The sequence below is a fragment of the Callorhinus ursinus genome, unplaced genomic scaffold (genome assembly GCF_003265705.2).
Source record: "Callorhinus ursinus isolate GAN/ISIS: 27379988/994484 unplaced genomic scaffold, GSC_fseal_2.0 scaffold79, whole genome shotgun sequence".
NCBI classification, from domain to species: Eukaryota; Metazoa; Chordata; class Mammalia; order Carnivora; family Otariidae; genus Callorhinus; species Callorhinus ursinus.
The window spans coordinates 3,930,015-3,942,744 of record NW_027397141.1 but is presented as its reverse complement, the minus strand read 5'-3'; the positions used below and the strand labels follow the sequence as shown (position 1 = coordinate 3,942,744).

Sequence of the window (12,730 nt, the reverse complement as noted above, 5' to 3'; positions counted from 1 at the left end):
CATGAAGGGTGCAGTGACCCGCCACCATTCACTGACCCCGCTCCCAGGCCAGAACGCCTGCCAGACGCCCATGGGTGTTAGCCCGTCAGCGCTGGGGTCAGCTCCAGCCCCCTCTGTTCATGACTCCACACCTGCATGGGGCCCCCTGAGGCTGCCCCCCCCATCCCTGGCACAGCACGCCTGCCCGCTGTGTAAACTGCATGTAAGAGTCCGCCTGGGTCTGGGCCTGGGTCAGCCCGTGGTGGGCTGGGTGTCACCCGCGGGCCATCCGGCTGCTGGGTTCCCGTGCACGCCTCGTCCCCGGACAAGGACCGGGCCCAGCGTGGGGCTGTGGGCGTTCCAGGGTGCTGGGGTCAGTCCGCACGGCGCTGCCAGGCGGCTGTAGCTCAAGGAGGATGTGCACGTTGTCCTCTTTCCAGGAAGGACAGCATCCCTGGGTCTCAAAGGCACAAGCCAGCCCGGTGGGCGGGGACCGGTGGGTGCAGAAGGGTTAAGGCCCCAAAGGCCTGCAGGACCCGGTCAGCACCAGCTCCCTTAAGCGTCCCCCGTGCTAGCAGAAAAGAACCTTCACTCTAAGACAGCTTCCTCCCCGGAACAGCTGCTTTCTTTGGGGTACAGAAGACAAGCTTGTCAGTGGTAAGGACTTGCGGTCCCCTTGCTTCCCGTTAGGATGAGGACATGGGGGCCCCTGTGTGCTCTGTTGCTCTGGCCTCAGCCCGGGCCCTCACCTTTGCACAGTGGTCTGGTTATCCAGCTGGTCCTGGTTCAGGCTCTGCTCCCCGCTCTTGGCCAGTGGCTCCCTGATGTTCTCCAGGATGCTCTGCCCCTCGTCCAGTGCCAACCTCATGTCCTCCTGTGGGGACAGTGCGTGCCTGGCACCCCGGGCTCACTCCCGCCTCTCCCTTAGAGCTGCCAAAGGACGGCAGGTGTCCGGAGACTCCTCCGCTATGGCCAGGGCATGGCTAGGGCTACGGTCACTTGGGGCAGTGGGAGCAGGGAAGACACCAACAGGAAACCAGACCTCTAGGTGCCTGCTTCCGCGGTGTCCTCGCTGCCAGGACCGAAGGGAGTGTGGGCTTCTGGGGGTGGGGCCAGCCCTGACTCCAAGCCACACCCCGCCCAGCTCAGGCTCCCCGGAGTGTGGCCGGCTGACTTACGGACCGATGCAGTCCCCTGGGTCAGCCTCCGTCCCCCACCCGCTGTCTGGGAACTGTGGGCAGACATCCCGCCCTGCTTGTGCTAACAAGCAGCAGAAGCTCAGGGCCAGTAGCCCGGCCGTCTGGACGCCCAGGAGCCACTCAGAGGGAGGCTGCTCTCAGACCCCGTGGCACTCAGGCCGCTTTCAAGAAGGAGCACGTTTCCATCCTCGGAGAGCTTACCAGCTCACTGGCACCAAAACGCACCTCTGAAGTGGCCTCAGCTCAGTTTTGCCCGATGCCCTTCCCCGTCCCCATCCCACACAGAAGCCACGCACACCTTTGCTCTGTCCTTCTTCTCTGTATGCTCACAGAGCACCGAGCTCGTCGACTGCACGTCGTTGGGCAGCTCCGTTTCAGCCAGCTCGGTCCCGAAGGACTGCAGCATCTGAGCTGTCTGCTTAACCATGAGGGCGAAACTTTCGATCGCCTCGGGAAGAAGGAAAACACCCTCGCCGAGCTGTGCGCGCGTGCGTCCTCCTGCCGCCTGGAAAGCAGGCGTCCGGTGCGGAGCGCACAGCCACGCTCGGGGCGGGGGCAGGGCAGGGCCCAGCCAGCCTAACCCGCGTCAGCAGTGTGGCTCCTGAGCCCCACGACTCCTCCAGAAGCGTACCAGGCACTGTCTACGCGGGATCTCATCGGCTAGAGTCGTTCTGTGCTCCGTCTCTCCCCCACCCAGGGGCTTTCCTTTCTGTTCTGTCTCTGAGCCCAGAGAAGACCACTCCCGAACTTATTACTCATGTTGTTTCTTTAGATGACTGAGGTCCACTGAGACCATCTCCTCATTCTTGGGGAACAGAACTGAGGTTATTGGGAACATGTCTTTGGAAAAGGCAGCATCGTCATGCAAAAGCTATTCAGCCAATCAGGTCGGGATTAGGGGGACCCACAGCGCACCCCGGGTGCGGGCAGCCCAGAGGACTCACTGTGCGGTGATACAGCCACCTGCTGTGGCAGTAATCCAGGGTCCCGCCCAGGTCCTCGGTCAGCTGGGACTTGTCGATGTAACCGTGTAATTCTGGTACTGAGCTCAGCATTATGACCTGGAGGAGGAAAGAAGCCGCCCCCATAAAGAGACCGCCCGGCGGACCAGGAGCGACGCTCTCCCGACGGTCCCTAACAGCGGCCGCGGGGGCAGGAGGTGTCTGGCTTTGGACCCTGGCTTAACTCCTGGCTCTGCCACTTCTGGGCTGGTCGACCTCCTCTCTGTGCCTCAGCGTGAAATGGGCCTGTGATGACTGATCTCGGCATCGAAGGCAGGCATTTGAGCCCCGACAAGAGCTGGGCACACACTCAACACCGGACGTCCCACAGGTGCTCTTGGCTCCCAGGCGGGGGAGCGCCTGGCGGTAACCGAGCAGCACTCTGACTCGAAAGGACATCGTTTTGTCCCCTATGCCCACGGAAACTCAGTGGGCTTATTACAGGTGCCCTTCCGTGGGACCCAGGAAGCGCTTCACACAGGCTTGTCTATCTCTCTTGCCCTTTCCGGGTCACTCTGTCCATGAGTTCTGGGTAAAGACACAGCCTTTGCTTGGCAAGCCATCGGACAGACACCACAAAACAGGTCTTGAGAGGGTTAGAGAGGTTTAGACCAAACGGTATCGGACACCATCTTGTGTGTTATTGAACGCCGTATTGGTTTAGTCGCCCAGGTGGTTCTGTCCCCAGGGGACGCCTGACACCATCTGGAAATGCTTCTGATCGTCACGATGTGGGAGTGCTGCTGAATCCCTCCCCTGCAAGACACAGCCCCGCCACAGAGGATAACGCAGCCCGGACTGTCCACAGGCCGCTGAGATCCCGTGAGCCATGGCCTTCAAGCAGAAGAGGCTGAAACGTCCCAGAGGTGGGCAGTGAGCTCAGCAGAGAGGACTCTCTGCCCCTCCAGCAGAAGGCCCCATCTCATGGCCTGCATGGCCAAAGCCTGGCCACCTTCCTCATGACTTCTGCGTCTCACCTAAACCCTGCACACACTCCGAGTACGTCTAATCATGACAGAGAAGGTGTAGGGACTGTTTCTCTTAACATTCTCTGTCCAGCACGAGGTCAGCACACAGCACTGACACCGGACATGTTGATAAAATGAACACATTTTAACAACGGCATTCTTGAGAGGATGTTTTCTACACTTTTAAAAGGTTATCTAAAATGGATCAGCAGGGGCGCCTGGGTGGCTCCGTCGTTAAGCATCTGCCTTCGGCTCAGGTCATGACCCCAGGGTCCTGGGATCCAGCCCCGCGTCGGGCTCCCTGCTCCGCAGGAAGCCGGCCTCTCCCTCTCCCACTCCCCCTGCTTGTGTTCCCTCTCTCGCTCTCTCTCTCTGTCAAATAAATAAGTAAAATCTTTAAAAAAAAAATAAAATAAAATGGATCAGCAAACTGAAGAGCCGGCGATGATTTTGAGAACTCACTGATTTGGCCCAATAGTGCCATTTGCAGGGGAGACCACCGCCCTTAGCACAGGCCCCGTCTGGTTTCCTCGGACACGTCTGTGTCGAGACCTGTTGCTAACGAGGTTCACTTGCCCCTTGTAGGGCAAGGCTGTATGCCCAGGTGTCACGAGGCTGAAGGAGGCTGGGCACTGGTGGCTTTCATGCTGGGACACCACCGTAAGCGGTGTCTTGGTGGTTTTGTCCTTGCCCGTCCCCAGGAAACGGGCCATCAGAAATAAAGGCATCCAGGCCTGCAAACAGTGAGCACACTGGTGTCCCCAAGACCCCGAAGCCCACGGTTTGGGGCTGCCGAGTACAACTTGCTCTCGAGCCGGGGACGCCTCACTCACGGCCCCTGACTGCGCAGAGCACCGAGCATCCTGTACACGGAGGAACAGGAACAGACCTCACGGACAACCACCACCACGGACTCTCAGGTTGGCAAAAGCGATCTGGTAGATACTGTCGGGAGCTTACGAGGCTCCTGGGACTGGCCCTGTACGTTCTCGTCCTCTTTGCAACAGAAAACAAGTGATATCCCAGAGAACAAATACACCCGGGGCGGGGGGGTGCTGCCTGGCGGCCCCCTGCCCCATGCTGCTCCCAGAGGAGCTGGTGAGACTCGAGCAGGCTTCACGGGAAACAGGCTTCCTGGCGGCACCCGTGTAAGGGACCCTACGTGGCCTCATGTTCTCAAGGATGGGGGCTGGTGGCAGGGAGTGCCCTCTCGGGGCTGCTGGGGCCACTGAGCAGGAGATGAGGCAGGGCCACCCACCCACTGGACGCTCCCTCCGCAGGCCTGGGGACACTGGCCCCATTCCCCTGGGCCCTGGCTTGTCCCCAGCACCGGCAGAGCCTGGGTGTTCCTCACTAGGAGGCTGACGATGGCTCTCAGCTTGTGGGGGTCTCTTGTTCTTCGGCCTGACCCTCGCTCGTGAGAATGTTCTAGATTCGTGGCTCTCACACAGCTGCACCTCCACAGTGGCCCGCCCGAGGCACAGTATGGATGCGCGCTTCCCGGGAGCAGAAAGGGGGTAAAGGCCGTGTGAGAGAACCAGCAGTTCCCAACAGGTCCGCGCGGTCTGTGCGCCCGCCTGCTGGGGGGTGCGCCCGTCAAGCGTGGGCCCAGAGCGCAGTGACACCCACTCAGTCCAGCCTGCAGAATGACCAGGACGTACTTACCGGCACCTTCATCTTGAAGTCATCTCTATTGAACTTGAACGCGAGGTCGGAGAGAGTCCTTTGGAAAAACCCTGTTGGGCGCAGAACCAGGACGAGCTGGAGGTTTGCTGGGAAGGACGCCTGCAAGAGAACAGAAGGGCCGTGGGCACACGTGTATCTGGGCGCGGGGTCCTCACGCGCCTGCAGCGGATGGCGTGGTCTGGGCAGGGAGGACGTCATGCCGGAAAAGTGGCTGCTGACACCGGGCTCTAGAGACAGCCCCCTTCTTAAAAGAAAAGGAGAAGGTCACGCTGCGGGGCAAGCACGTGATGTGAGTGATCAACTGTAAAATCAAAAGCTTATGACACTTGTTTCAGGCTGCATGGCGTCCCCCCAAATTCACATGTCAAGTCCAAACCCCAGTGCCTCAGGATGTGATTTGGAGACACGGTCTTTACAGATTCGACCGAGTTTATGTGGGGTCATTACCGCGGCCCTGAAGACGATCTGCCTGGTCCTTACGGAAGGGAGACTCTTGGGCATGGACACCCAGGGAGACGCCGCGTGTGAAGACAGGGGACACGTCTACCAGCCAAGGAGCGCCAGAAACCTCCAGGAGTGGGGGAAGGGACATTTTCTGCCTCGCGGCCCCAGGACCAACCTCGGACCTCCAGCTCCAGACCGTGGGGCAGTGGCTCAGGCATTTCCAGCCCCCCACTCTGTGGGCGCATTGGGAGGACAGCCCCAGGGAACCAAGACACTTGTCAAATAAAAACAGCCATACAGACACATAGACGTATTCCTAAAACAAAGATAGAAGAAAGCTCACACCCCAGCGTACGTGCCTTTAGATACAGTTACATGAATATATTCGGCTACCAGCTCTGCTTACAAGGGTGCGTGACCTCGGGCAACTTACTCACCTCCCTGTGCCTCTGTTTCCCCATTTGTAACACAGAGACAAAAAGTGCCTTCCCAACGCACACTCGTAATGCACACGCAGTGGTGCCGTCCTTGCACGAACCCTCAAAAACGAGGCGTGACAGATAGTCAGTAAAAGCCTATTCTAGGCGCCGATTATTTCTACACGCTGATTTCTGGGCAGACCCCATTACTAAAAGAAGACATGCTGAAGGAACTGAGTTTGATTTCTGGGTAACCGGGCACAACGCAGCTGAAACATGATATATAGCCAAGACCGGCACAGTCCGAAACAGACAAAGCAGCACGGAGTGGGGCGGGAGACACCGGCTTGCCCAGGGAGCCTGCGGGGAAGCCGTGCCCACCACGCTCTCCACAGCTCACACACCCGTGCGTCTCTGCGTCTTCACCGTCCACCCGCCGATGGACACTCCGGCTGCGGCCACACCCCGGGGCCCCCCACATCCACCCTGCCCTCAGCAGGACTGGTGCACGGGAGCCCCAGGCTCCTGGCCTTCTCCCCTGGCCCTGCCCCGTCCTGGCAGGCGTCCTCGGGAACAGAGACACACCCGCCAGTCTGAGGCCCTGGCAGCAGGACCTCGACAGCATGTGTGCGCCGGGCCACTTCCTTCCCGGGAAGCAGTCACTGCCTGGGCGGCCCCCGCCCTGCGTGTGCACCGCTACTAAGCAGGTGCCGCCCCTGGACAGCCCTCAGCCCTGGGGCCCCCTCGAGTGTCTGGTCCGGTGGGTCTCACGGGCTAGAGCTCCTGGGAGAAGTTGGTGCCGTAGGAGCGGGGGCCCCGGGACAGCTCTGCTCCTGACCCACAGGCCTCAGGGTCACCCAGGTCAGAATAGCTGCCGGTGGGGTCCTGGCCTCACCCCCAAGGCCCCAAGGCTGGATCTGCCCTGAGAAAGCCCCCCGGGGCCTCTGAGGCCAGGCCTGATGTCCACGTGACAGCAAGTCCCTGGAACAGAAGAAAAGCCAGGAAAAGCTGGACTCGTGGGCACTGGGGGGCCCCAGGCCGGCGCCTCACTGGTGCCAATGACCAGTCAGTGCTCGGCCACACCCCGGGCTCTCCTGCCTGTGCCTTCCTCTGGGGCCCCACAGCCAGTCCCAAAGCCTGTGCACTGTCCTTCCAGCTCCTGCCCCGGACTCCTTCCCCGAGCAAGCTCTGCTCCCCTGCCCCCCGACTGCTGCCCTGCGCCTATTCCCCACGAAGTGCCACTGGGACCCCTGTGGGGTGTCAGCTGCATCACGACCCCGTCCTGAGCAAACCTTCCAGAGACTTCCCCACCCTGCAAACAAACCAGAGTCCAGAGCCCAGCCTGCAGCGGCCTCGCTGACCTCCGCCCCGCCCCGCACCCAGCGCCCCCGCTCCCGAGGGCCTCACTGCACAAGGACCCCTACCTGCCCCCTGCCTCTCTTCAGGTTTGCCCCCCAAACACGTGGTTCCCATCCCTGCATCTCTGCCGCACGTGCCTCTGACCCAAGGCCACCGATGGCCGGTGACCATCCTGGCCGCTGCTCATGGGCCACCACGTGCTCCCCACCATGTCTGTGGATGCCCCTGTGCTGTCTCGGGGTTTGAAGCTCCACCACTTCCTGGTGACTCGGGGCTGCGTCCCCGGCCCTGTGCCCTGGGCTTCTGTGGGAGGGCCCCCCACACCTGCTGGGCCACAGCCGGGCCTGGGGCACCCCGAGGGTGCCCGTGTGCCAGCAAACCACACCAGGCGCCCAGGGCGAGGCCGGCAGGGGGCGGGACTGGAGCAGCCCCCCCGAGCAGGGTGCTCATCCTCGCCCCCAGCCACACGGGGGCGCCCTCGTGGTTTGGCTCCTTTGAGCAGAAAGGAAACAGGAGAGAAGCCGCGCTGAAGGTGGGAGGCGCCGCAGGCAGGTTCCGGGCGGGGTCCAGCCCAGCTGTCCGCGAGCCGGCTGCACCGCCGTCCCGGCACCTGGGAAGCTGGCCACCGCTAGTTACGGAAAGCTCCCTCTGGAGGTGACAGTGAGTCACCCCTCCTAAATTCCAGCTTTCTCCCCGTCATGTGTTCCTCTTGGCTGCTGTGACGTGAGGACAAGAGCCGGGACTCAGAAGACGGCACTGCGCCCGTCCCCTGAGATTTCACGTGGATTAACTCTGCAGGCCGTGGGGTCACAGCTGCATCAGCTGACGGAGGCGGGAAACACCCTGCCCCCTGCCTCTCTCTGCTCTGGTCTTTCCGATTCCCTAACTTCCCGAATCTTCCACGAACGAGAGTAGCCGTAAGACCCTGGCTGCGTGACAAGGCGTTAATGATCTACAAAAACACACCTTTTGAACACAAAGAACAGTAACTAAACTTTCTCTGGGTTGGAATCAACTGTATGTGCTAAGAGCTGGGAAAATACCGTTAACGTTTTACTGTACGAACAGGGAACTGGAAGAAGGATTTGGGATGAGGGCTGCAAAATTCCTTCATGATCACAGAAGGCTTGCAACAGGTTTCGTAAGGTCAAGTGATATTGTTTACTTTCCAACTTAGGAATGCACACAGTGTGATGGCCACACAAAGGTCATCTGGAGACAGAAAGAGAGTGAAGTGGTTTCTGGATAAACATCCTAGAGGCTCCTGTGCATCCAGTGTCACCTCCACCAGGAGTCCCTCCTGGTGCTCACACTGCTCCTGTCTTCAGTCCTGTAGGACTGCCCGGCGCTGCCTCAGGCACCCCTGCGTGTTTGCAGCTCACAACCCACGTCACAGCGTCTGTCAGCTGTCTGCACCCCACCTGGCTGCACACTTCTTGCTTACTCCCCGCTTACGTCTCCCATGCCCCAGGGCCTGCACAGGACCAGGCACATAACAGAGTCTCAATAAACGTGCTAAATGCAGATTTTTGGGCGTTCATGAGATCAGTAAATTCATGTAATAAAAAGAATTGGAGTTAAAGAGAATTTTTGACGAGTATGTGGGGAAAATGTTAATTTCTGGGGTTTCCAAGCCAGTACCGGGGAACCCCAAAACTTATGGGAAAAAAGAGATTCTAAAACCTTATTGTTTTTATTGTGTACAAATTTGTGCAAACATTAAAACTCAAACACCGACACTTCAGTTTTGATTTTCACAAAACAACATTTTAAAGATGAGCCAGCACACTTTGGAATCCACCTGGTCATGAAGTCAGTGACACAGGAAACCAGGATGGCCGTTGGCGGGAGGAGGGCTCTGCACCCCTGGCGCCCACAGGTCTGTCCCGGGCCATGCGGCTCAACGGCAGGGGGCACTTGCAGACCACTTCAGTTCTTAAAAATAATGTATCTCTTTCTTAAAAAACTATCCTGTATTTGGGGACGCTCCTGTGTCTAACCAGGAGTGACCGATGGCCTCAAGAGACATGCAGGGAGAACCTATCTCGCCCGGGGCCTGGGCTGGGTGCCTGCCACGGCAAAAGATGGAACAGACTTCCAGGAACGCGAGATGTGCAGGCAGGAGCGGCGGTGCCTTCCAGAGCGGGAGGCCGCGCGGAGCACCGCGCTGTGGGGCGACGGGGAGGCGGGGAGGCCGAGGGAGCAGGAGCAGAGGGCCCCGAGCAGGGGATATCCCTGCGGTGCTGGGACGAGGGCCCTCCTGGGACAGGCGTGCGTGCAGACGAGGAGACGCCCGTGACCGCCACATGATGACATGCCTGAGCATGTGTTAGCTCAGGGCTAGAGAAACGTAGACGACCTGGAGAGATTACTTAAATTTGAAAAACGTTGTTATTATAACAGTGTTACCTTCTGAAACAATGACTGGGAACGTCTTGGTACTGAACCCAGGACTAATGTACTGATTTAAGAAATATTTTTCTTTTTTTTTTAAAGATTTTATTTATTTATTTGAGAGAGAGAATGAGGGGGAGAGAGAGCTCGAGTGGGGGGAGGGGCAGAGGGAGAAGCAGACCCCCCGCCGAGCAGGGAGCCCGATGCGGGACTCGATCCCGGGACTCCAGGATCACGACCTGAGCCGAAGGCAGTCGCCCAACCAACTGAGCCACCCAGGCGCCCAAGAAATATTTTTCTTAAGTCTACTGTGCATCTGACCCAGTGGTTCTTACAATTTAATTCTTAATTTAGCCTGCCATGTGATGTCACATGCAAACTGATTTTAAAATTTAAAACAATGAAATGGACACATTGGCTGTTAACTGCTGATGGCATATCAAAGTTCTTTGTAAGCTTCACAGGATTTTAAAACAAAAGCTAATTTTATAACAAGTCTACTTCTTTTGAAACATTTCAAAGTGTTTTGTTTCAGATAAATGATGGCACAGGAAGTGTGTGGGCGTGGGGATGAAGAAGGGACACGCGTGTGGGGGGTGGGGACGCAGAGCCGGACACGCGTGTGGGGGGTGGGGACGCAGAGCCGGACACGCGTGTGGGGGGTGGGGATGCGGAGTGGGAGACGTGAGTGGGGGGTTGGGGTGAGGAGCGGGACACGCGTGTGGGGGGTGGGGGCGAGGAGCGGGAGACGCACTGGGTGGTGCAGGGAGATATTTTTTCAGAAAGACAAAGGTGGGACCCATCAGCCCAGGGCCAGGTTTGCACCGAACCGATGCAGGTGTAAGACCGCAGACACCAAGCCTCTGATTGCTGTTAGGACGGATGGTGAGGTGGTCTGCGGGGGAGGAAGCGCTTCTTCCGTTCCACCCAGAGCCGTAGCACAGCCGCCTCTCAGGTCAGCAACCAAAGATGGTTTGAACGCAAGACCCAGAGCAAGAGGTTAGGAGGATTTTACTCCATCGGGGGTTAGGTGTTTAAGACATGCTTGGGAGCAGGAGAGCTGTCCCGGCCAGTGAGCCCGGCCACAGTTGCTCCGGGTCCCCCTGCTGCCGTGAGTGAGCGTGGGTGACGTGCTCCACATGGAGCTCGTGGGCAGGGCAGAAGCTGCTGACTTAACTCTTCCCTCCCGAATTATCACTGCAGGCTAAAAACAGCCACACAGGATCCGCAGAGCAGCTGCCCTTCTGCGCATGAAAGGCGGCCTCGGGGGTCCCTGGCTGCGGGCACGGGTACCAAGGAAGGTCGAGGTGTCTGGGTTGTTGGAGAACTAAAGGGTAAACAGCCCTTCTGGAAAGGAAAAAGTCAATTAGGAAAAGCTGTTCAATATAATTTCAAACTTGTAGCCTGAAGATTCTCTGTATGACATTGGACGTCCTGTTAATTCAGGACCTTGTGCTGCACTTAAGAACGAACACACGTTCGATCCTCAGCATTGCCCATACTCAGTGGTCAGAACAAGCCGGCTGGTGGGACTGTTTTTAAATGATAACAAGCCGCTAAGAGTGAACCCATTGAGAACACACACATGCACACACATGCACACACTCCAGTCGCTCCAGCAGCCCAGGGGGATGTGGGCTCCCACGTGGCCTCTGGCCCTGCCTCAGGCCACGGGGGCTGGTGCACCGTGCAGCTCGGGCCAGCAGAACACAAGCTGCCCCCAGGCAGACGGGTGGCTCGGACAGAAACAGTGCCGTCACCTGGCCCAGGGGACGAGCAGAGGCAGGTGTCACAGAGCCCGGGCACCAACACTTACTGCTATTCGCAGGATTGATGCCTTCACCGAGGTCCATTTGTCCTGCCTTCGGTCTATGACCAGGATGAATCCAATGCCAGCATCTTGTAAGCTGAAACGGGGAGAGAGATCTGCAGTTAGCATGTGCAGCAGGCTCACGGGCTTTCGTTTAAGCTCTGAGAAAGCCTTACACTCCTATAATCCTGGGGCGGCTTCCGCCCTGCACGGTGAAACGCATGCCAAATAAGCATCTGAGCCGACTGCAGCATTTCCATGAGCCTTGCCCGGGCAATTTCCAGAATGTGCTCTTATCTAAAGATGGACAGATAACCTCCTGTGTGCTGCTCACACTCCCAGCCCCACACCAGCCATCTCATGGCGCAAAGACCCTGGCAGACCCCCTTCCCGGAGCTCAGTCACCAATCATGGTGCTTTCTGGGTTGACCAGCTGGCTAAACCCTCCAGAACAAGTTTTATGATCCATACGTTACATCAGTCCTGGCATCTGAGGTCCCCCTGTGTGTCCATGTTATAAAATCGCTCTTGATGGCATTGCTACACTTTTGGGAGAAAATCCGCGAGGCGTCCACAGGCTCACAGCATCTGTTGGAAACGGGAGACAAGAAACGGCTGCTTGCAACAGCAACATCTGTGGTCAAGAGAATGCCGAGTCGCTGTGGAATAACAACTCCGTCCTGCCTCAGCCCAGGGCACGGGCCTGGGTCACAGTGGAGAGTGGGGAGGTCCGCTTCCGTCGGGGAACTCCGCATCCAAGCCAGTTGTGCAGCGCCAGCCGCTGCCGCTGCCAGCCAGTCCCTGCGGAGGGAAGAAGGGCACGCCCAAGGCACCGACTTGAATTGCTAATTTCCAGATCTGGGAACAAAGTGAGGAAGCCACTCTGGGTTTAAATGAAAATCAGAATTACACGGAGCAAGTGTAAATGATGCAGTCCGGAAATGCTCTGTGGGCTGCACTCATTACATAACAAAGCCAGGGCTGTCCACGTGTCCTTCTGCCTCAGGTTTCAGGGGGCGATGGCTGGGGCGCTGCTGGCTCTTGGTGCTCCCCCTGTTCCAGCTGTTTACACCAGTCGGGTTCAGTCAGGGCAAAGGCCTTCCAGATGAACGCACACACAGGCATCAGCTTTCATCCGGAGTAGGCTTTCTGCATGGACACACAGCGAGAAGCCACCATCCCGCTTCACAGCCGTGTGGCCCCACAGAGGACTGTCTTCGGAGCTGCTTTAGCTCTTTGGCACTGAAGGTCTGTTTGTCACTTGAGCTTCAGTGCTGGGAGTGGGGACTCCACGGCAGCCACGCTCCCCACAACCTGCCTGACAACCTTCCTGGGTCGGGCTGGGCGGGCCAGCGAGGAAGCTGCGAAGCGAGGGAAACCCTGGTTCCCGGGCTCTGTGCTGGGCCGGCTGCAGGAGTTCAGAGAGCTCCGGACCCCTGCAGGGGTGCGCTCCAACCTGGGCGGGCCGTGG

The 12,730-nt window shown here is 58.5% G+C and overlaps 1 protein-coding gene across 17 annotated transcripts in view; it reads right to left on the bottom strand.

Annotated features, from left to right (window-relative positions):
* The window catches only part of MCF2L (MCF.2 cell line derived transforming sequence like), a 133,601-nt gene that overhangs the window by 20,895 nt on the left and 99,976 nt on the right, over window positions 1–12,730 (bottom strand). For 9 of the 17 annotated variants that reach the window (XM_073887461.1, XM_073887469.1, XM_073887471.1 and 6 more), the window contains 5 exons: window positions 11,266–11,356; window positions 4,813–4,932; window positions 2,123–2,239; window positions 1,477–1,626; window positions 729–853 (listed from right to left, as the gene is read on the bottom strand). In XM_073887461.1, coding sequence (XP_073743562.1) covers window positions 729–853; window positions 1,477–1,626; window positions 2,123–2,239; window positions 4,813–4,932; window positions 11,266–11,356 — 603 coding nt within the window. Of the gene's footprint in view, window positions 1–728; window positions 854–1,476; window positions 1,627–2,122; window positions 2,240–4,812; window positions 4,933–11,265; window positions 11,357–11,730; window positions 11,848–12,730 lie in introns of all 17 variants that reach the window. The other 8 variants (XM_073887462.1, XM_073887458.1, XM_073887460.1 and 5 more) reach the window with 1 other exon arrangement.